The sequence below is a fragment of the Stylophora pistillata genome, chromosome 10 (assembly GCF_964205215.1).
Source record: "Stylophora pistillata chromosome 10, jaStyPist1.2, whole genome shotgun sequence".
Classification (NCBI taxonomy): domain Eukaryota; kingdom Metazoa; phylum Cnidaria; class Anthozoa; order Scleractinia; family Pocilloporidae; genus Stylophora; species Stylophora pistillata.
This window is the reverse complement of record NC_142528.1, coordinates 6,042,068-6,064,547: the sequence shown is the minus strand read 5'-3', so window position 1 is coordinate 6,064,547 and position 22,480 is coordinate 6,042,068. Positions and strand designations below refer to the sequence as shown.

Below are 22,480 nucleotides of genomic sequence, written 5' to 3'. Positions count from 1 at the left end.
GGGAGAGGGAGGGGAAGGAGTATTTTTCCTTCTCCCCTCTTGCTGCTTCACATTTTCTTGTAAATTAGTCAGACATGTGAATTTGGTGTTAGATTCATTAGGTGTTAATCACTTCTAATAAGAGTTGAAGGCTAATGCATCAATACTACCTGGTACCTTGCACTCATACCTTTTAATAAAATCTGCATATCCATATCTGATGGGATAGCCAGCTTTTCGGATCTTGACAGTCTCCACAATCCCACAATATCTTAGCTGCTCAACAACAAGAGGAATTTCAAATTTCCCTGGTGCCTGGAATACCAATGTTCACAAATTAGTATCATAAATATTTTGTTGGGATGAGAGACAGTGATAAAGGAAAAATACATCACAAATAAGCTTGAGAATAGTTTACCTTTGTGCTGTTTGGTTTAATACATCTCACAAAGAATGGGTTACAACTAAAGGGAAAGAAAAACAGAGCAATGAAGTTCATTAGCAATTGTTGCAAAAAGGGAAAAGCATTTAGAAATAGGTATGGCCATGCATGCCAGTGACAAGGAAATAGGTAAAGTTCATTAGGTACCCCTTGGATTCTAGATTCTACATTCAAGTTCCACAAGTTTGGAAAAGACGAGGAAAGTTTTGAAAAGTTCCAAAAGAGGCAGAACTGTTCTAATGATCCAACAATCGACAAAAAGAGGCCACTTTCTAAAGTTTACAGTAACTTTGCTCAGAAGAAAATCTAACAAAAGAGGAAACATCACATCCTCTGATTAAATCCTGGCAGCAATTACAAGTATACTAGTTCATCAGTCTTTAATTCTTAGAACTTTTTAAGTACAACAGATCAATTTTTAAGGAGTGATTACATAACAAAGGTACAAAAAACACAAAGGCTGAACTTCTACCTCTTCATGGCAACCACCAGTCTTATCAAGGAGTCATTAAATTTTCCACAAACTGTTGGTTTCTTTTTCTGACCCAATGGCATTCTTAAGGAGTTCTTTGGTTGAGAAGGAAGTTTTAATCCTTTTATTGAAAATTCCTCACTTTGAAGGTCTGGAAATAGCTCCTGAATGAACTGTAGACATTTAATCAAAAGTCAATTAACAATAATTTATTATTCATAATACTATAGTCTCAATTATAAGACAGTGGTGTTGCCTATGAGTAATTAAAGATATTTTGGTGGCTTCCACCAGGTGATGATTTTCATTGCAGCCTGGTTTACCTAAGAAGTCACCATTATACATATCCTTTTGAAGCCTGATGGACAATTTTTGATGCTATTCTTAACTCAGACATAACAAAAAAATTGTTCAAAAAGTTGATATATTTCTTGAACTTTGCCCTTACTTTATTTTGACAGCTTGAGATGAGATCTTCCAGATCAGGTTTGAGACCATCCCTGTTCTTTTCCAGAAAGCCAGTCACCTACAAACATAAATTATGAGACTTAATATGTACTTTGACAATAGAAAGTAAATAGATTTGTAAAACAATACATTTGACAAGTAAAAATATTTTGTCTGTCAGAGATTTAGATTTTGGTCATTGTCACCAAATTGCTTTCAATTGATAACCTAACAACAACAACAACAACAACTTTATTCACTCTTATTCTTGAGAAGATTAAATTAACATCAAATAAAAAAAAAATCAGTAAAACTAAGAGGGTGTTGACTTCCTAATTACAAATAACTAGAAGTTTAACAAGGCTAGGAAGCCAAATTACATAGAATGAATTACAATATTAGGGTCGGGACACACACAGTCACAGAATTGAACTACAAATTATTATGAATAAACGAAATTTACATTAGTCATGGAAAAAAAATATATTATGTATACATTAGAAATGAAATCCTGAACAATTATGATAAAAGAAAAAGCATAGAGCTACAAATACATAAAAAGAATAGTTAGGAAGAAACTGATTACTCTGGGGAAAGCAAAACACCAGGGTGACATTAAACACTGGCACAGTAATTCATGTTTAATTCGTGTCTTTCCTGATTAAAATATAGATCGCTCTCTCAACCTTCCTTCAACACAAAAAAAAAAAGAAAGAAAAACTGACTTAAATTGATAAAAGTAAATAAATAAATATATAAAACTTTGCAGGATTTATTAAAAGAGGGACTGTGTAAATGATTGCCTGGAATGATTGCTTGGCTTGGAACAAACCAAATGAAATACAAAGAATGGGTCAAAAGTAATTACCTGTCATGTACCTTGCAAAATATACTTTTAGATAAAATCACCACCAACTAGCGACAGTGATATCTCACCTGGTATGAGACAGTACCAGCATAATGACAAACTGCAAATTCTGGTTTTGGAGTTTTTGGTTTTTCATAAAATTTGTTTTGCCCATGGTGATGATGGCACTTCTCCAAAAATGACAAATCATCTGCCTGTTGACACAATTGGGGCATTAACATTGACATCAAAACTAATGATACAGTATATAGCTATTAACCTACAGAGTAAAAACTAACTAAAGGGCTCTGTCACATGTAAGCTGAACCATGAAAATGGACTGAAATATCTTGTAAAACTTAAAACTGCATCCTACTGATTGAAGAAAATTTCAAAGGGAAAATAGGAAAAGGGATCTGTACTGACCTTGGGAAAGCCAGTAGCGTCAGCTAGAATGTGTATCAACCCGTATGGAGGCTTGGCCAACAGGTCCAGTCTTGGCTGATTATCAAAAAATGGAATGTCTGTCCAGCGGATGTGTTCACTAGCATACTCATCCTACACACAAACAAGGAAAATAATATTGCAAATTTTAATCCATGAAATTGTACACAATAGGTAAAAAAATCTTTCAGCATGTGAAATTTGCTGCAGACGTTTTATGTATACAAATTTTGAAGAAAAAGTGGACTTGACTGTTTCATAAATTGGTGTAACAGCACCCAGTGGCCCCTCGTGCCTTGCTTTTGCTTTTGGGCAACTAATGAATTTTTAATTTAGTTTTTTCATACAAAACATATGTGGGCACTCTGGATTTCACACTTTCAGAGCACTGGGCTCCATTGAATTTTCCTTAGAGCACAGCCTTGTAAATACGTGAATTCCAAACTCACTTGTTCCATTCTGAAGACAAACTGATTGAAGAAAAACTGCAGAGTTTCATTTGCAAAGTTGATGCACAACTGTTCAAAGCTATTCTTTTCAAAATCCTTTAAAAAGAGAAAAAAAAAATTGAATGTTAAAAGTAATTCAGGTAAAATTGACTAACCCTTGGCAAATAATAGAGATGAGAAATCTGTGAAAAATGTGCAATATTCTAGAGAAGTCATCATGGAACTTTAGTCTTAGGGGCAATATGATAAAAAATAAAAACACTGCTTATAACCAGAGGTTCACTAAGAGCGAATGGCCTCACTCACAATAAGCTTAGACGCATAGCTTACCTCAAAGCCAAAGATGTCAAGTACAGCAATAGACAGCTTCATCTTGTCTTTGAATACAATGTTATTCACTTTGCTTATCAGCCAATCAAAAAGGTGTGTATATATTTCCTTGGCAAGTGCATCCCTTTGAAGACAATAACACAGCATAATTTATAATCCCAAGAGCAGGGACTGTTGTCAGTTAAAGTGAAAATCGCAATTCAGCAAACAGAGAAAAAGTCATCATTAATCCTTAAACTCCCTTGACAGTTAGGACAGGTGTTCTCCTTAGGTTGACAAATATTAGTTACTTTTACTATAAAATGCAGATAAAAGTGTTCACTGTCATGATTTTGGTATTAATTGGTTTAGAGAATACCCCATTTAATTTAAATGTCACTGAGATTCTAATGCAACCAAGACACATTGATACACCACTATGGAAGTGAACGATCCTTACCTTGCATCTAGAGCTTGATCCGCAGACCTGGGGCTCTTGACTTTGGAGTTTCCTGCTGCCTACAGTGAACAAGAAAATCCAGGTATGAATGTTGGCATTATGAGCAAGTTTTGAACTAAGTTTTGAAAGTACTGGTACTGTGGGAATGCAACGGTGTATTTACCTGCATTGTGTGACTGGTCTGAAAAACAAGTTTTGTTAAGATTACAATCATAAATAACATTACATGTACTTAATATCTATATATCAAATTTTATAATCGTCATCATCTGCCAACTTACTGTTTCTTTATGGGTTAGACATACGATCAGATCTTGAGTACCAAGCCCTAATAACTGAGACACAATTGCAGCTTCATTTTGACCCATAATAACTGCTGCTTCCTGGCCACCAGCCTAGCAAAACAAATAAGGAAATGCAGCAGGTGAATTCATAAAAACACATGCCTGTTCATAAATGGTCAAACCCATCAATTCAGTGGTAATGCTGTTACACTACCTCTGTCTTTCCAAAGTCCACATTTCCTAGGTGTAAAATGATTGCCAGAACTTCAAATATGGCCTCTCTCTCATTTTCCTAGGGAAAATAAATGCACGTGTCTGAGCCAACTTTCAATTTATTAACGAAAATAATTTTTTTTACACTATTTTTTTAGTTTTGAAACTTACAGATATTCCAAGGACATCCATGGCTTCAACAACATGTTGAAAGTGAGATTCTTCTTTCCTGTTTGGTATAACACTTGCATTACCCTAGAAAAGTTGACATTTATCAGTTTAAGGCTGACATTCTGAGGGCTCGATACTAACTTTTCAACTTACTAGCCAACTGGCTGGTAACATCTTAGATGTTACAACAATTTCAGTTTGTTTACGAGCCAAACTGGCTAGTGGAAATCAAAAATCACTAGCCAAAACTGAATTTCTACTACTTAGTCTGTGGCTAGCGGGCTACCATTCACGTCAAGTCCTGCATTCTGTTGTAATGAATTCAAATGAGCACACATGTACACATTACAAATATCAGCAAAAGAAAAGGGCCTTAAAGAAAATTATCACATGACTTTAACTGTATGTAGATGTGCAGCATAGTCTAAGAGTAAATTCACTCCAGAATAACACAAGTCACATACACTTCATAGTTAATTGTACCTGGTTAAGGTAAAAGAAGTCTGCAGCACTGGTTAAACTCAATTTTTGCTTCTGCTGTTCAGGTAATCCACAAAGAACCTCATAAAATATGTGGTAATTCCTTTCACCAATGGCCTATAAAAGCAACAGAAAGAGAAACTGTGCAAATGCTCATTTGCAGAATACCTCTTGTAAAAGCAACCCTTTAAAACTGAAAAGTTTACAATAGAGACAAAGTGCAATTACTCTCAGACTGTACATTGATACCTGTCCAACAATCCTGGATCTTTCCAACAAATATTCAGACACTCGTCCACCAGCAATTTTCCCTTCACTAATGAAACAAAATAAAACCAACTCAGATACCTGTATTACATCATCTAACCTAAGATTCTACAACCTGAAGGAACACAATTATGGCTTTAAAATCACAGTTCTAGATCGTGGACCTTCAACAAAAGCAAAAACCAATTGAAATTTTTCTTTTATTGAATTTCGAAAATATCAATACTTTGAATAAAAAATAATCATACCCATAAAATACACACACCTGTTATAGAAAATCTCCAAGTATTTTCCAAATCTACTAGAGTTGTCATTCATCACTGTCTTAGCATTTCCAAATGATTCAAGCAAAGGAGTTGCTTCCACAATCTAGACAAAAAAGGAAACACAAATAATTTATTTCCATCCAGTTTGAAACTTAAGACTCTTGAAATAAATGTTTCATATGATTGAATACAATAACTAATAAATCACAGACATAATTAAAGTATAACTCTTTTGACAGAAAGCATTACAAGATTGATACTTGAAGCAACTTCATGAATCAATCAGTTCATAAAAATTGAGGAGGGTTATATCATATTTTCACTGTAAAATAAGAACTTCTAACCTGAAAAATTGGAAAATTTATTGAAAAATGAAGCCCAATTTTTAAGAATCTTTTTAAACAAAATCATCAGATTGCAATTCAATGATAAAAGACATGGGCATCCCCACTATTTCCTTATTACATGTCCTTTCAACACCACCTCCTCATATCCTAAAATTCGACATTTATCAAACATTTTTTGTCATTTTTTTTATTTAATAATTATGTACCTGTTTTGTGACTAGACTGCCATTTGTTTGATTGACAGCTGCCAAAAACTCAACAAGTAACCTTGTGGATTCAGTTTTACCAGCACCACTCTCTCCACTGATGACAACAGCTTGTTTGCGTTCAGTCCGTAACATGGTCTCATGTGCTGCATTTCCAATTGCAAAGATGTGTCTGAAAAGTACAAATTGTATTATTGCTTCACAATGTAAGCTTTGAGGTTTGCATTTAAAGTATACAAACAAGACATACAATGTATCTAAAAATGAAAGGCATATTAAAAGTATTTTTTTTGAAGGTGTAGTCTGATCGTCCGGGTGAGTGTAGTCCTGAGAAGGTCTGTTGTCGGTGGCAGTGACTGACGTTTCGACAACCTGTGCGGAAGTCATCATCAGAGTCAAGGATGACTTCCGCACAGGTTGTCGAAACGTCAGTCACTGCCACCGACAACAGTCCTTCTCAGGACTACACTCACCCGGACGATCAGACTACACCTTCACATGTTACCCCCGGGTTCAAACCATTTACTGCAGTATTTTTTTTAATGAAAATGTTCTCAATGTTTGTTATTTACTTACGGTGGAAGAGCATTTGTTGGTGCACCATGGTATTTCTGTATTGTGTCAGGGCCATATACATCATAAGGCATGTATGGATTTACTGCCACTAATATACTGCCAATGTAAGTCTACAATGAGTAAAGAAAACATTCAATAAGGAGGCTTAAATACCATAACACAGGCTGGCCAAACTATTGACTTCTGTATAATGATAACAATTACATAGTGCACAATTTAATGTGCATAATCTGAAGCTATTATACTAAGTAGTTTTCAAAACTTACAATGCTTTGGGAGTAATACTGAATATTTAGCACTTAAATATGTTTACAAGAGGAAAAATAAAACTCACATAAATCTGGTCCTGTCTGTATCTTTTACGAATGTTGTACAAAATTGATCCGACATGCAAGTCACTAGTAAGAATGATTGTAAAAATTGACACCATATTCATTAGTTGATATTACAAGTACCATAAACTGAACAGGCATGTATTACAACTCAACCACAAACAAATAATTATAATACCTCCGGTAAGACATGGCTTTAGGTTCTACAAGCATAAGGGCTCACTTCTGCCAATTAGTAACCAGTCACTCCCAAAAGAAATAATCTCATGGCAAGTATTACAGCATAATGTTCAACTGACATTTGAACAGCCACAAAATAGTTTTGCCCTTAGTAACTAGGAAGAGGTTCATTTTTTGAAGAATCACCAGCTCAGAACACTTTGCGTAGCTGGTTGACATTATACATGTAGCAGTAACATGAGCACAGAAAAATCTAAGCTAGGCTGAACCCTGAGGTTCTGAAAACCAGGCTATCGCTGTTTCACACCATTTGGGTACAAGGTTTCAAATCTGTTTGAGAAGGTACACGTTTACTTACTCCATTTTTATCATGTCATCCACCCCGTGTGGATCCAACTCCTGTCTTGGAATGACAGCATTTCCACGAACTGTGTGAACCTGTAAATTTAAGAGCAAAAAAAAATCAAAAGTTTTAATCTTGACCTAAGGGTTTCAAAATGTAGCTTGTTAGAAATAGCCAGAAGTTATCCTGGTCTCTGTGACATAGCTAAGGCAGACAAAAGTAAAGCCTCTCTTTCTCAGCAAAATAGGATACCACATGTATTAAAAATTAGTTATTATAACCTCCTACTTTTTAAACACAATTCTAGTTTTCTCTAACGATCAGTTAGTATAAACACACATACAGTGTACAACATGGACAAACCTCCAATAAAAAAAAATTGGGTTAGGGTTAGGGCTCATTGATCTATGACTCATCCTCAATACAAACCACAAACTCTTTGTTTCAAGTCAACAGAATTTATATAAAGTTTACCGAACTGCCACAAGATTTATTTGTTCTTTAAGTACAAATACCTGTCCATCTTCTTGGTGCTGCACCTTGACATCTTGTCCAACAAATGACAACAACTTCCCTGGCAGCAAATACCCCACATTGCCATCAAACCAAACAAGGGATCCCTTGAAAACAGACAATAACACTGAATTAAGAGAGCTGTACTTCAGTTGTCCATCTTTCAGCCCTTTAAAATTAATACCATTCATTCTAACTTGTCTTTATGCAAAACAATATTTGAGAAGCAATAATTTCTTCGCACATTTGACCTTAAAATACAGCCATGAAATATTTTGAAAACCAATATTTCAACTTACCAACATCACTATCAAGTCGAGAAAATAAGGGCTGATAAGAATGTTTAATACTTGGCAACTTAATTAAGAATGAGTGAAAGTATTAAGAATGCCATAACAGAAAAAAATAGCTCAGCATGGATAAAATTGCTCTTTACAGTGGCCTTATGCTGTCAAGAAAGAGTGTATTTCAAACACAAATGTATGCCTTCTAATAAAAGTTGTGTAATTCTCCCATATAGCTGTTACAAATTCCTTGTAAACAAGTCTAGAGCATTTGATATTTATCGACTGGAAGGTTATCTTTAGCTAACTAATTATCAGCTTTGCCTTTTCTTGTTACTGTTTTGCTGGATCATGTATCAACATGAGGAGATGTTTTGAGTCAATCCCTTTTAAAAGTCAAGGGTTTTACACCTTGTTCAGATAGTAATAATAACATAGTTCAATTTGGTGCTTTTTATCAATGGTATTATTATTCACTACCATGGTAATAACTGGAGATAATTCAAATTAGATCCAAGAATAAAATTGAATCACAATCTCTAAATTTAAAACTGTGCAGAACTACTAGCCACAGTAAGAATCACGCTTTCTCAAACCTGGGTAGAAAAATCATGTTGTGTGATGGACACAGCCTTCACTGCCTAAGAATGTGTATATGGAATGTACTAAACATTTTGGATTCCAAGAGCAAGAAATAAAAATTCATGTGTGCATGATGCCTTGTTGAGTTATAATTATGAGCACATAGGGAATAGTAACTCTTGAGAAGTGTAAGAAACCACTCACAGACAGCACATGATTCTTTCTTTTTTTTTATCAACATTCCTTTGTGCACATAATTATAATATAACAGAGAACCTTTGTAGATTCTTTGATCACAAAATTTGACAGAAATTAAACAGTAGATTCTTTGAAATGGACAATAATAAATCAAATAATGTCTCTTAAGGCATCAAATGATAGGGCATACAGAGTATGATAACCAGAAAAAGACTGAAACTCTAAACAGGCTAATCCCTAGCTAGATCTGTTATGTCTACAACATAAAATAGCTGAGCACAATCAACTGCAACAGGTCTGGACTTGTGAATTTGTGTCAAGTTTCACCTGTGACCTGTGAGGCTATAAACTGCCTCAAATGACACCAAAATTTCTTATACACCCATTACAGATAACACAAAACATCAACAATAGTTCCAGCTTTCAACAACAGACACAGATATGCTGTAATGAGGTTGAAAAACAAAACTACAACTTTAAGAAGCTTTTCCTGGTCAACTTGCATTCTTGTACTTATAATGTAGATATCCTCATGCAATCTCACGAAAACTTGAGAAATGACTTACTTTAACTTAAGATAATATTGTTAAAAAAATTATTATGCAGATTGTTTCAAAAAATATATAGAGTCTAGTTTGAGTCTATAAAAATGCAGAAATTCGAGAGGTCAGTGACATCTGAGTGACGAAAAAAGACAAATTAGGGAATATTGATTTCGTCAAGTCATTCCTGAAGAGCCTTGCATAACTTAATAGGTCATGATATGTATGAACTGTAGCTCAGATTGCAGTCAATCCGCACTGTAAACAAACTTAAAAGCTCTTCGATCTCACGGTACCTGTCGCGAAAGGAACAATGTAATTCAATAAATTTAATTTCCAATTCAAATTTAAAATAGCACACATCTGTTAATGCTCCTTTAAAACAACAAGCATAGAAAGCATGGAAACATCACAACAAAAAAAAAAACTGGAATTGCTTTCCTAAATTCTGCCGGTTGGTGAAGGTAATCTTTACATATCTCCAATGTTGACGATAAATTTGCGAACTGCTGAATCCTGATGTTGTGAATGAGTTCGTAAACTATTAATTTCGCACCTTTACAATTGCCTGCGGCAAACAAACAATGGCTTACCACTTATTAAAGCTAGAGATTGTTCAAGAAGATACGACAACGAATGCTTTAGCAAGAGATTGGGTGCTAGTAGTTTAACAAGATTACTTCTGCGAGCACCATTCCTTACAAGTGTAATGAAGAGAAGTGCGCAATTCCGGAATAGCGGTGTCAAATTTTCATTGCAATGAATTTGGGGCGAAGAACGATGTAGTCGTAAACAGAAATCATCGTTTCAAGCGTTCTTGTTTGGTACTCTTGCGAAGGTAACATAAAACAAAACTTATCGAGTTCTTGATATATTTGTTAGTTTTCAAACAAGCCAAAGATACTAATTGAAAGCATCTTCCATAAAAGAAATGTATACATCTATAAGCCCTGTGTACATGGGCAAATATACGCTAAAGCAATCGAAAAGACGATATATTGAACACTGTACACGAAATATATAACTAGGATTTGGAGTTAAAACAAACCACCGGCGAATAAAGACAAATAGACTTTGAAAACCATATACATCCTGGTTGCAAAGGCGATCGATGTGCCCGGACGAAAACAAAATTTATCGAGAGCTTGTCCCACAACATTAAATCTGATGAACCTACCACAGACAGTCCGCTCGACATCAATGTGAGCTCAAAGTTCTCCCTAGGCAAGTGAAAGTCTCCAATTCAAAGCTGTACAGACGGAAAATTGAGTGTTCCCGTTTCAAAGCTTCTCATCATCTGCAAAACTGCAAATCTCTCTAGATATCTCTCGCTTAGTAACCACCCCACCCACTCTTCGTATGCGCCGCCACCACAAAATTTATGTGACTGATTTTCTCTACATTTGTAAGTAGATTTTGTTTGGAGACAATTTGGATTTTTTTTATTTGTTGTTGTTTTCAAGCTTAGAACTGCTCTAAAAAACTGAGTTCTGTGAAAAATGGACACAAGTTTACATTCTTTTTGTATGAGTCATGGTTGTTAAATCAAATAATTACGTTAGCTTTAATTTCCTTTTATCCTATTCAACCTTGAATTTCAAACTATGTCAGACGAATCGTCATTTTAATAACAACATCCGCTCTCGATCGTAACTGGAAACAGAAAGTGAAACTCGCGTTATTTTTAACCCCTTTTTTTCCGGTTATACACGGACGAGGGCACAATCTCCATGATGCATCTAGTATTGTCTGGAAGGTGCAATAACTTTTTATGTTATTAACATAAAGTTATTCATGCTTACAACCCGGGTGGCCTGACTTGAAAAGAAAGAAAACTGATAAACAGCTTTTCGTTTTCAAAAAAAAAAACAGTTTCTCATAAAATAAGACTGAAATCTCCCATCAAACTACAATTCAAGTTGAAGTTCTTCTGTTGACATAAACTAAAATTTGAACAAACTTTTAACCGGCACTAAGTGTTATATTGACGACTTAAATCTCACTATGGTTTTCACAATGATAATATTTGAATGACACAGGACTGAGGCGACGAGATGTTGAATGAATATCAAACAAATTTCGAGAATAATTTTCAAGAATGTGATTTTTGGATTGCGCAAGGGAGGAAAATCTCTTACCCTCCAGCAAACACAGATTACGCGAGAAAGATCATATGTTTTGGCGGTTTCTAGCGCAACAACATTGTTTAAAAAAGCACAAAGAAAAGACCAAACAGTCACGCTAAGCTGATCGCTCAGCCGGTTAATTCATTTTCGTGAGAGAATTCAACAATCTACTTGCTTTGAAAAGTTTGTTTCCTGTGTTTGGTTGTACGGAATTTTTGCGTTATTCAGGACTAGTTTCTGTTGTTTCATGAAACCAGCTTTCAGGAACAATTTGCGTGAAACTTCTTCACATGACAGAAAATTACAATTAGCTTGCTAATTTGTCGGTTCACTACTCATTCGTGATTCGCCGACAAAGGTTTATGTGCAGCATAAATAAAAAGTTCGCTGAGACAGAAAGAACGTCAACAAAAAAAGAAAACCACTCCCATACGAACGTTCACGATGAATAGATAGGCCATCGTTGTGGTTAGAAGTTATTTCACCGTGTTATTTAAGTTGAATAAGAAAAGGAAATACCTCTACGATTCCGTGGAAGGCCAAAACTTCTCGATTAGTCTCTAATCCTGGGCGAAATGAATTAGGAATACTTTCAACCAGGTCGTCTCTAAAACTGACCCTCTTTTTCCGAATCATTTTAACCCTGTAAAAGGGCAAACTTCCACCCTCTGACGATAAGCACGCGCTCAGAATTTGTTAAACCCTTACTTCACAACCAAAACTATTTCCACAAAAACACTTCACGCAATATATTTGACCATTGATCGCTTATATATTAAAAAGAAAGGCTAATATACAGCAAAAGTATTCAAACTGACTGTGCGATGGGCACGTCAGTGAATTCTGTCAAACCGCGGACCGATACAGATATCTACCGAGCAGAGTCAAAAGGAAAACTGAAGGGCTACCCTTGTCTTTATCAACCCCTGATCAAGGAGACCTATACGTAAGGAATTTTTCAAATGCTTCCAATGTTTTGTGAGTTGCTACACAAATAAGGAGAAATTGGAATTTTAGTTTTGTTTAGAGCCAACATGACAAATTCAAGTAAATTGTGAATTTCTTAGAAAGTTCTCCGAGCGGTTAATTTTGAACCGGTCACGCATGTCAATAAACTGACTTTGATGACTTTTATCAGCGTGCAGACGTTGCAGCTACCTATTCAAGCATTCAAAATCAGATGAACCATGAAAAGGGTACAGTTCATGATCATCTACAGTATTACAATTATTTTATCCCAATTTGTCTCTAATGTAACGATAGCGTGACTAAAAATAGAAAGAAAAACCCTTCTGACGTTCAGTTTTTCCGAAACCAAATTGTCCTTAAAAGTAAACAAATGAGCACACAAGCAAAAGAAGAATGGTTATTTGTTCACGGCTGTTTGTTAAACGATTGATTATAAAAAAACAAATACGTCATTTGAATATAGACCTTACCAGTGGTTTAAGATCCTTCGAGACTTAATTAAAAGTTGAAAAGTCTAGACTGGTTTGCAACTTCCCCCCCCCCCATCCCTTCCCATCTCCCCCCCCATACCTTCCCCTCTTCCCCACCCATCCTTTCAAAATATGCATGGCTGGCGGAAAAATCAAACTGTATCGAAGCGTGGGAAAATGTGTTATGGAAAGACTAAATTTTCCTCCTCAAAATTTCGCATTTAACAAACGCTTTTATTGCTAAAGATTTAAAAAAGAAAAAAAGAAAAAAAGAAAAACTAAGTACAGCAGCTAATGTAAACTCTAGAATAACACTGAAAAAACTGCATTCGGCGGCATTTGGTCTGCCGGCCTGTGTTATCAAGTACTTGCTTAAGTGACCAACATTACCAAGCAACCTCGTCGAAACAGACAAACATAGGCCGAACTAATCGGTTTTTTCTAACCCAAAATGAAGGATTTTATCTCGCGCTAAGTTCGTAGTTTGAGAAAAAATATCAAATGTGAGAAAAGTACCACGATCAAGGAATTATTGGGAGTTGTCATTTTCTAAACAAAACCATTAACATATTTACAGTTAGGCGACCTACCTTTCCTTCGTATCCAGGCATTATACAGATCCACGTGAAAACTTTCCTTTAGTGCCGGCTTCTTTTATCCTTTTGATTTGTTGCAGAACTGTAACACCGTAAGTGTTCAATGGAGAAAGTTGTTGCAATTTGTATAGATCGTTTCACACGAGCCAGAAGCGTGATATGCATTGTCATTTGAATCAGATGTTCAATTCCACCATTCCGTGAATTGTGTTGTAGTCTTAAACTTAAAAATATAACGCTCACAAAGTCTGTCAACAATATCATAAACTAGTACCCAGGCTATAGCCCTGGGTTTCTCAAAGGAATGGTTGCGATGGATGAGTGTGAGTTACTATTGAGCAGACAAGATCCCACAGATAGAAGATCTCGTTGGCTCTTAAACCTCGATCACGATCCATCTGGTCCATGATGGAACATGATGTTCTTGGGGGAAACATGGTGCATATTATCAAATATTCAGGGAGCATGTAAAAATTCCAAGTGTTGCCTCTGGTAATGGGCTCCTGCTCTGGCCTAAATAGGTTCACATCACCTTTATTCATGCAGCTAGGTCGTTAGGACGCACTACCTAAAGTAGCACTACGTGTGATAGAAATAAAAAAAGCGCGGGTCAAGTTCCCGCGTGGCTTCGAGCTCAGGTAATTTAAACGCTATTGAGGCTTGATCAGACTGCTGCGACGTTAGTCTAGTGTGGAATAAGCCCAAAATTCGAAAATAAATGACAAACAACTGTTGTTGTTGTGTTTTTCATTAATTGAATTTCTCACCTGAGATTTTAATTAGCATTAATCAATGTATCTAAAATATTTGCGTTAGGAAATCGTTCAGTTATTTATAGCATGTAAACAACATTTGAAGAAGAAAAAAACTAGTGCCCATGGCTAGAGCTAACACGTCCTTGTTTCCTAATCAAAACCAGGAAAAAAAAAAACCGATGGTTTTCATATCAAAAGTGATGCAGCACATTTGGGTAAGGTAACCAGTTATACTGGGATGTTTTCCACAGTGTTTCATTTCAAGTGGTTAATTGGTCCGATTATTTGCTCCTTGGTTACGCATTCCGTATTTAAGTAGGCATGGTGGCTTGGCTGAATTGTTTACAAGATACAACTAAAAAGATTAAGAGTTTTGGGCTGTGATTGTCGTCTGAGGGTCACTGATGTAGCCCGCCGATACTTCTAAACCGATAAACGATTCTCAAATTTGCACTCTGAGGTCTTCTCGCATAAAGGCTCAATTGACGGTGTACCTTAAAACAGAAAGCGCAGGAGTGGGGGATCCGAAAGGGGGGAGGGGAGGCAGGCAGACTTCGTGTCGACGATCACCTGGTGACGGGTGATCCCGGGAGTAGGAAGTACAACTGCAATTCTGACGCACAAATTTCGTGCTATTTTCTCAGTCTTGTTTTCTACCAAATTAAGCTTGTTTTCAATGAAGGTCTAATAAAGGTTAACAAGGTATTGAATATTACAAGATTATATGAAGCTCGCCAATCCTATAATTTCATTCATTAAATCCCACCCGTGAAACGTCGGTATTGGCATTTTATCCTATATATATCACCATAAAGCCTTACTGCAAGCCAATACACCAATGTGCTACAGATACCTCTTTCGAGGATTTATTTCACCATTGGAAATGGAAATTAGATTGGGTTAATTAAGCTAAAAGTGCAATACATTAAGGGTTAATCTGCTTACTCTAACTGCAAAGGGACTATCTGCGCAAACACCAAGGCATGGCTGCTTAGAAACGGCAAACACTATTATAGTAAACCCATATGAACCTCTTATTATTCCAAGAGCGTCTCGCCATAAGCTGTATGTATGATACAGTGCACGTGCTGAAGTATTCCTGGTTAGGATCTTGATCGTGAGCCAACAAAAAATATTATTTACAGAAACTAGACATTCTAATTCTATCATGAATTGCTACCACTGTTCAACTTTTAACTTTGTGAAAAAAGAAACAAGGAGTGTTTATTTGGTACCACAAAAGCGACTCAGAGCCGGTTTTAACAAGATATTACATATTAGACCATGTCAGATTACGTTTGAATACGCCTCTGATCTGATCTTAATCACACCAAATTGTAATAATCTGTGATTAAGGTTTTTCAAACTCTCTAGATTTGATAAATTTGAATGGTTCAGGTAACGTATTTACAAAGATCTTGGCCTATCTGCGAAATGCCTTTAATCAAAGGATTTGAAGGTTTTTGTTTTGCTCTCTTTGCATATTGCAATGGAACCTACAAAGGAAATGACGGTCCTGCAAATATATCTTTCCCACTTTAGAAAGGTCGTTAACTATAACGCGAAACGGAACTTACCCAGTCTCTTCAGTGGCGGGTTAAATAAGATTTGGCTATTTATAAGCACATCCCAACGGAACTTCTTCATCCAGTGGAAATGGCACCGCTAGTTAAGAAAGGACGGAAGACCACCGCTGCCGACGTTATAGTTACTATCAGTCTGTACATGCAACATGATAAATATTACTCCGACCATCAACAACATTGGGGCAGAGATTATAATCTCTTGCCCGGGGTCCTTCAATAAAAGTTGAAAGGTGAAAGGGTTTTTTTACTACCTCTGCAAGTTCCAAAAAGTGCCTGCGGCAACGTCTTTCAGTGCCTCAGTGAGGCATTTCGGAAAATTTTTTTTTTTAGTTTTGGGCTCATCTTCTTACCTTTGGAAGAAACTTGAATCGAGTTTCCTCCTAACAGTTTTCAGAGGTCATTAATTTATGTTTGACCTGATCTGTTCCACATCCTTAGGTAATAACGAGTTCCTCAACTTTCAGCAATTATCACCCAGTATCACGCGATCGCTATCGAGATGCGAATTGGAGGTTCGAGCTTCCATTGTGTAGTCCGTTAAATTGCCTTCTATATCAAAACCCTTCATTCCCACATTGACTTTTCTACTCATGAAAATTTAGAAAAAAAATAAATAAATAAAACAGGGGAGAGGAAGAGAAGGAAAGGAAGGGGGAGGAAGGAAGGAAGGTTGACAGTTTAGCGGGGAAAAGAGGTGAGGGAAGGTAAGAAAGTACATTTGTGCACGTAATGGCGCGCAACGTGCACGTTTCGCGCACGTACACGTTTCGCGCGCGCAGTGCATGAGATTTGCGCGCGAGTGTGATGCTGAGATACACACGAACGTTACTGTATACTAGCACATAAATCAAAAACTAGTGATACGTGGGTTTCAAACGAAACTACAAATTAAAGTATGCCTTAGTCATACATCCACACAGGTAACTGTAACAGCTGGGTGCATTTAACAATCTTCCGAGCACTCATCCAGGAAGTCTTTCTAACCCAATATTATACTCTGACTAGATACAGGTTGCACAAGTTATCACATTTACGCAAGTATAAACATTTCCTTTAACTATTCTATTCGTGTATTGCAAGTATACATCAAGAATATTTACAGCGTAGAATATAGACACGTAAATAACTTTTCTTTGCAACACTAATTACTCTTACTGATGGGTGGACAAACTCTCTTTTTGTTCTCAAACAAGTTGGTCCTAGTAAAACACAAACACTTCAAGTATTTACAATTAAATTTTCCCTCCTATTTCCCATAATAAAAAAATTACTTGTCTGTGTCATAAGGACCTGTTATTATAAGGAGAAATTCTGTCTGATCACTCAGTAGATGGTAAGGGGTCAATAGTGTTCCCTTGAATGGTCACATCTCTTTTGCTCACTGACATATCATACACACGATGCATAATGAAAATTTGCTTAGGAAGCCTGGTAACAAGTTTGCACGAAAGTGAGGTCCGTCGGGCCACTGTGTTTCTCTTCCTTCGGAGGCTTTTACCTTGGTTAACACAAAATGAGCTCGGTTTCAAACACCTTGTAAAAGTATGTTTTTTAGTAACAAATTGATTTCATTTGAATTGCCACAGAAACACAGTACAGTAAAGCTTCCACTGACTAGCACAAAATTTGAAATCATCACCTGGCCAAAAACAAAATTTCCCCAGAACCTACTGCCCCAGGACAAACATGTCCTATCTATTAAGGAAAGCCTGTACAGCTGAAAGGTTTTGATTTAAATAAAAACTGATAAAAATAAATTTGCAAGTGAACAGTTCTGGTTTGGCAAAACAAAGCTTGAACTTGTCAAAAGAAACTGTCGTGATTTAAATTGTTCCTATGTTACTCTACTTCAGAAAGCAAGCACAACCCTGTATGATTTGGTTTCCATTTTCACTGAAAACGGCATTCTGATGCATGTGCATCAAAAGTTGTCCCAGAGTAAAATACTGACTGCATTTTTTGACCTACATTACACAGCTTCTGCTCAAACTAAACTTCATCTTTTTATCATTTTTTTCACTGCTTCTGTCCAATATTATCACAGAATGCTCAAGTGCACAATATTTGAGAAAATTGATTTCACAGCAAAAAAGAAGAATAGTTCAAAATCTAGTCTGTGATTCTAGAAAAAAACTTATGGTGTACATTGTCATGTACAAACACTCAATGATACCACAGTTTCCATTCCTGTCTGTACTTCAGATGAGTTTTAAAACCAATTTTACAGTAACACAAACATTGCTCAATTTAAAAGTAGCAAAATATCAGAAATCGAAGTTCTTGTAAATGCTGTGTTACAATTTGCAGCTTAAAACTTAGAAAATAGGAATTGAAAGAATCAGTTACAAAGAACACAACATTCTCAATTGCACCTTCCTTCAGATGTCTCAACAGGGAATTGCCATGTAAACCTCGTTCTCTGGAAGTGCCGCATGCTACCTTCATGTACCTTTGGGTAAATCTTCTTATATAATATATAGTGTCTAAACAACTTGAAAAGGAAGGCTGAAATGGCAATGTACATGTACTTTAACTTCTATCTGAGTGTTTTTTCCTTCAACCACTAATCTACATAGTGATTGAAGAACCACTAGTTTGTGGTTTTTTTTTTTACATGATTGTCTCCAGTTCCAGTCTGTGGTTTAAAAATCATTTTCTGATAAAATCTTTTCTTGACAGGATCTGAACAATAAGTGCTTATATCATCAATGCTTTTTTCACCAAAAAGAAAAAAATTAGTAATCATAAAGTGGTGACAGCAGTTAATGCATATCTATGAAATTTTGAACCTCATGAATTCTCAACTGAAATCCCTAATTCTGCCCTCATTATTCAGCATCACCAGGGGAGTAAAAGTGAACAGTATCTGTCCATAAAATATCAAATTGCAGAGCTTAAATAATGGATTGGATTAGCATCTCAAATTATCAAATGTTATTTCTTTCAAACCACAGATGGAACTAAGAAATTGAAACCATTTTGGTCACTTTCAAAGCCAATTTTTTTTTAAAATGAAAAGTCATTAATATAATAAGCTAATGACAAGTTTCAAAATTGAACATTTGCACGCTGCTGACAGATCAGAAAGTTTGACGGCTTGACAGCAATTGAAAAGACCTTGACTAAAAACTAGACATTAAAATCAAAGTCTACGTAACATTATAAGAAAAATTGAGTGTAACATGACTAACAAAAGGAAAAAGCAAAACATCATCTAACTTGTAGATTGTAACTATCATTTATGACTAAGTCATATCATGTACAAGGTTAAACTACACAAGCCTGTCTTGGATTCATGAGCAGGACTGAGCTCTAGCCCAGCCAGAATGATGTTTGTACAACAGAACCTTCACTGAAGCTATTTCTGATGTCTTGTATCAACACTATATTCTCTGCTTGACTGTCATCACCTCATCAAATTATCAGTCTCCTTGCTGATCAGCAGTATTATTTGATTCTTGGCTGGGACGTCTGAAGTTCCTTTTCAACACTACGCGTTTCTTCTTAGGCGATGGGGGCTCTTCATCATTTTCTTCATCTTCATCATCATCACTCTCTCGGTTACTTTCCCCGTCTTGATCCTTGCTGCCATTCATTAATGGTTCAAGTCTTGGAGCATCTGGATATACTCTGAAATCAAATTGAAACTAGACAAATTAAGATTTCTAAAACAACATTAACAAAAAAAAAAAAAAAAAAGTCTTTTAATAGGATTACACAATTACTGGTCAACCAGTAGTTTCCATTGTGGTCCTTGCAAACAAATGAAACAAATGTTCTAAATTGAACATAACATCATTAAGAACATCATTAAGAACCCCAACCGGCCGGAGGCAAACTAGTATTGTATTGTATTGTAATCTTTATTTAGACACGATCAATTCATCAGCCTATAAAAATACATATCACATACGCTAAGATATTTAAAATTAAAACTACATACTATAACACTAAAGCTGTTTTCCGGGAATGCAGTGCGTTAGATTTTAAAAATGTCATTGATCTTACATTTAAATAACCCCAGAGACTCTGTGTTCCTTATATCGCGTGGTAAACTGTTCCATAATGTGGCGCCATTGTAGCTAAAGCTTTTTCTGTAATAATTAGTGCGCGGTAGTGGAACATTAAGCTTATTTTCAGAGTCCCTGAGGTCATAAGCAGAATAATAGTTGGCTATTTACAAGCGTGGCCAAGGATGTGAACTCGGGGCTACTGTGAAATAAATCCAGTGATGAGGGTGGGACTCAAACCCGGGAGCGGCGGATTACGAGTCTGACACTCTAACCACTCGGCCACACTGCCTCCTTAAACATTGCAAGCCTATGGGGTTAAAGAAATCTATACTCCCAGAAACATTTGTTGGGACTTTACTGCCTCCACAGCCCCTCCTGTTCTGGTCAGAATATGAAGTAAAGTAAAGACATCTAAACCAGTTATGGTTGGTTTTTATCATACTAGTTCAATTCTGATGACTATGAAATTTAGCACCTCACTTGTCATATCCGATAGGATACCATCTTATTTAAATGACATGTCAACTGGTTAAGAACCAACCTGCTGGCAGAATAATGATTTAATTCTGTTCCAGGCAAATAGGTCTCAAAACTATCTGTTCATTTTTGAAAGTGCTTACTAAACTTTTCCTAACAATATATTTTTAAGAAGAGAATCATTGACCACTTGTTTGGACTTTGTTTGGTTGCAACCAAATGTAGGATCCTAAAGGGCAATGCTGGGAAAGTAGACATTTTTTCTTTGCACTATTTCTTGAAAACAAAGGGAATACATCAAAACATCTCTTCTGGCAGGGTACATTTACCTAAGCAAGAGAGCAATAGACAGTTGCAGTGTTGTAAAGCCTAGGTGCTCACACGTAGATCACTCCTTACCTCCTTACAATTATCACAGCTCTTCTTGCTTTTACATCTTGAGGTCTGATACAATGTGTAATGTCATCAGCTGCATAACCACTGTTTGAAACAGAGAAAAAAAAAGTATGGAATGTGTCAATTTCATTAATACTGAGCTCAGACAATAAAAGTCTTGACTGGAGTCAATGTGATGAACATTGAACAAGTTACTCATGGATTCTAAATCATGTGTGAAAATTTGGGTAAGAAGCAAAAAATTCCTAGAATATGAAAGTATGGGTGACATCTAATATCTTGCACTGTGACTTTCCTTTAACATACTACCCTTATCTTTTCAAATAAAAATTGACATATTTACACATATATTCCTAGTGCCTTAGTACTAACAGGAAATAAAGATAACCAATTCAATTTGATATTCATTCATGACAATGAATATGATGTAATATCAGTTCTCTGATAAATGTTATCACAACAATGGAAAGAAACGTCCAGTAAGTGGAAAATCAAATGCCAGTCACTCTCAGAGAAGAATGCCTCTTTGTTTTGAAGGATCCGATTTTCAATTCCGCAATCCACTGGTAATGTAATTTTAAATGCCGCAGCAGTACACTATTGAGAGGGATGAGTCACTTGTTCTGCGAAAGAAAAACAAGAAAAATATGAACATAGCAAGCTCACCTTAAAGTTGTCACGCAGCCTCGAGGTAGTGGAAGTGTCAAGACTGGCGTTGATGTGCGAATAGGTTTGAAACTGAATTTGCAGCCAAAACTGAGCGAGGATTCGCTGAAAAACGAACACGAAACAATCGGACGGTCAAAAATGTGTGGTGGATCGATGTGCGAAACTATACAACCTCCAGGTTGATAGTCATTAATCACAGCACTGTTCACAAAGCCTTTAGGTACGATTCCGGCCTTCTCCAGCCGCAAAACAACCAAATCGTAAATCCACTGCGGAATTTCGTCGACTTCTCCCCGAGGAAAAAGTCTTTCCCGGCCGGGTCCTCGTTCTGCGAGCTGTTTTCCATACGTGTAGCCCTCTCCAAAGAAATATTTAACACGTAATGGTGCTCTATCAACTGTCCTGCTTTTATAATTCCCTTCATCTGCATAATGAACTATTTCGTCGATTTTTTGTTCAATTTTGTCGCATTCCTCTTTGTCGAATAAAATTCGCTGACGAATTCCCTGATGAACTTTCTGCAGTTCAATTTCTCTGTCATGTGTTGAATGATGGCGATGTAAACCAAAACTTTGGTCATGTTTCCGCTTTCTATTTTCCCAGAGGTGTTTTTTGTTGGCAGATGAATTCTTGTTAAGCTTTTCTCGTAAGTCTACATAGGACTTTTTCTCTGGTTCGGCACCCGCCATCTTGTTTGCATGCATAGATTTTTGCCAGTGTTTTCTAACCTCGTTTCCGCATGCGATGGAGTCACTCGCTTCAATCCCACTCGACCAAGAGTATCTAACGG

The 22,480-nt window shown here is 36.3% G+C and overlaps 2 protein-coding genes across 3 annotated transcripts in view; both read right to left on the bottom strand.

The window, feature by feature from the left end:
- The window catches only part of LOC111337896 (unconventional myosin-XV), a 41,116-nt gene extending 28,676 nt beyond the window's left edge, over positions 1–12,440 (bottom strand). The window contains exons 1-21 of one of the 2 annotated variants that reach the window (XM_088735050.1): positions 12,279–12,440; positions 8,030–8,134; positions 7,530–7,609; positions 6,994–7,057; positions 6,660–6,769; positions 6,084–6,255; positions 5,530–5,633; positions 5,247–5,313; positions 5,001–5,114; positions 4,518–4,601; positions 4,348–4,425; positions 4,131–4,244; positions 3,850–3,908; positions 3,411–3,534; positions 3,081–3,176; positions 2,614–2,745; positions 2,277–2,402; positions 1,342–1,419; positions 894–1,066; positions 398–443; positions 170–294 (exon numbers count right to left, since the gene is read on the bottom strand). In XM_088735050.1, the coding sequence (XP_088591176.1) occupies positions 170–294; positions 398–443; positions 894–1,066; positions 1,342–1,419; positions 2,277–2,402; positions 2,614–2,745; positions 3,081–3,176; positions 3,411–3,534; positions 3,850–3,908; positions 4,131–4,244; positions 4,348–4,425; positions 4,518–4,601; positions 5,001–5,114; positions 5,247–5,313; positions 5,530–5,633; positions 6,084–6,255; positions 6,660–6,769; positions 6,994–7,057; positions 7,530–7,609; positions 8,030–8,134; positions 12,279–12,395 (2,168 nt within the window). In that variant the 5' untranslated portion in view covers positions 12,396–12,440. The remainder of the gene's footprint in view (positions 1–169; positions 295–397; positions 444–893; positions 1,067–1,341; positions 1,420–2,276; positions 2,403–2,613; positions 2,746–3,080; positions 3,177–3,410; positions 3,535–3,849; positions 3,909–4,130; positions 4,245–4,347; positions 4,426–4,517; positions 4,602–5,000; positions 5,115–5,246; positions 5,314–5,529; positions 5,634–6,083; positions 6,256–6,659; positions 6,770–6,993; positions 7,058–7,529; positions 7,610–8,029; positions 8,135–12,278) is intronic. The other variant, XM_088735051.1, reaches the window with a different exon arrangement.
- Positions 12,441–17,176: 4,736 nt separating this feature from the next.
- Positions 17,177–22,422, bottom strand: LOC111337891 (RNA demethylase ALKBH5). The gene is made up of 3 exons (XM_022944272.2): positions 21,688–22,422; positions 21,025–21,105; positions 17,177–19,765 (listed from the first exon to the last, which is right to left on the bottom strand). Exons 1-3 carry the CDS (start codon positions 22,392–22,394, stop codon positions 19,558–19,560), a joined length of 996 nt encoding a protein of 331 aa, XP_022800007.2. The 5' UTR covers positions 22,395–22,422; the 3' UTR covers positions 17,177–19,557.
- Positions 22,423–22,480: the final 58 nt, after the last annotated feature.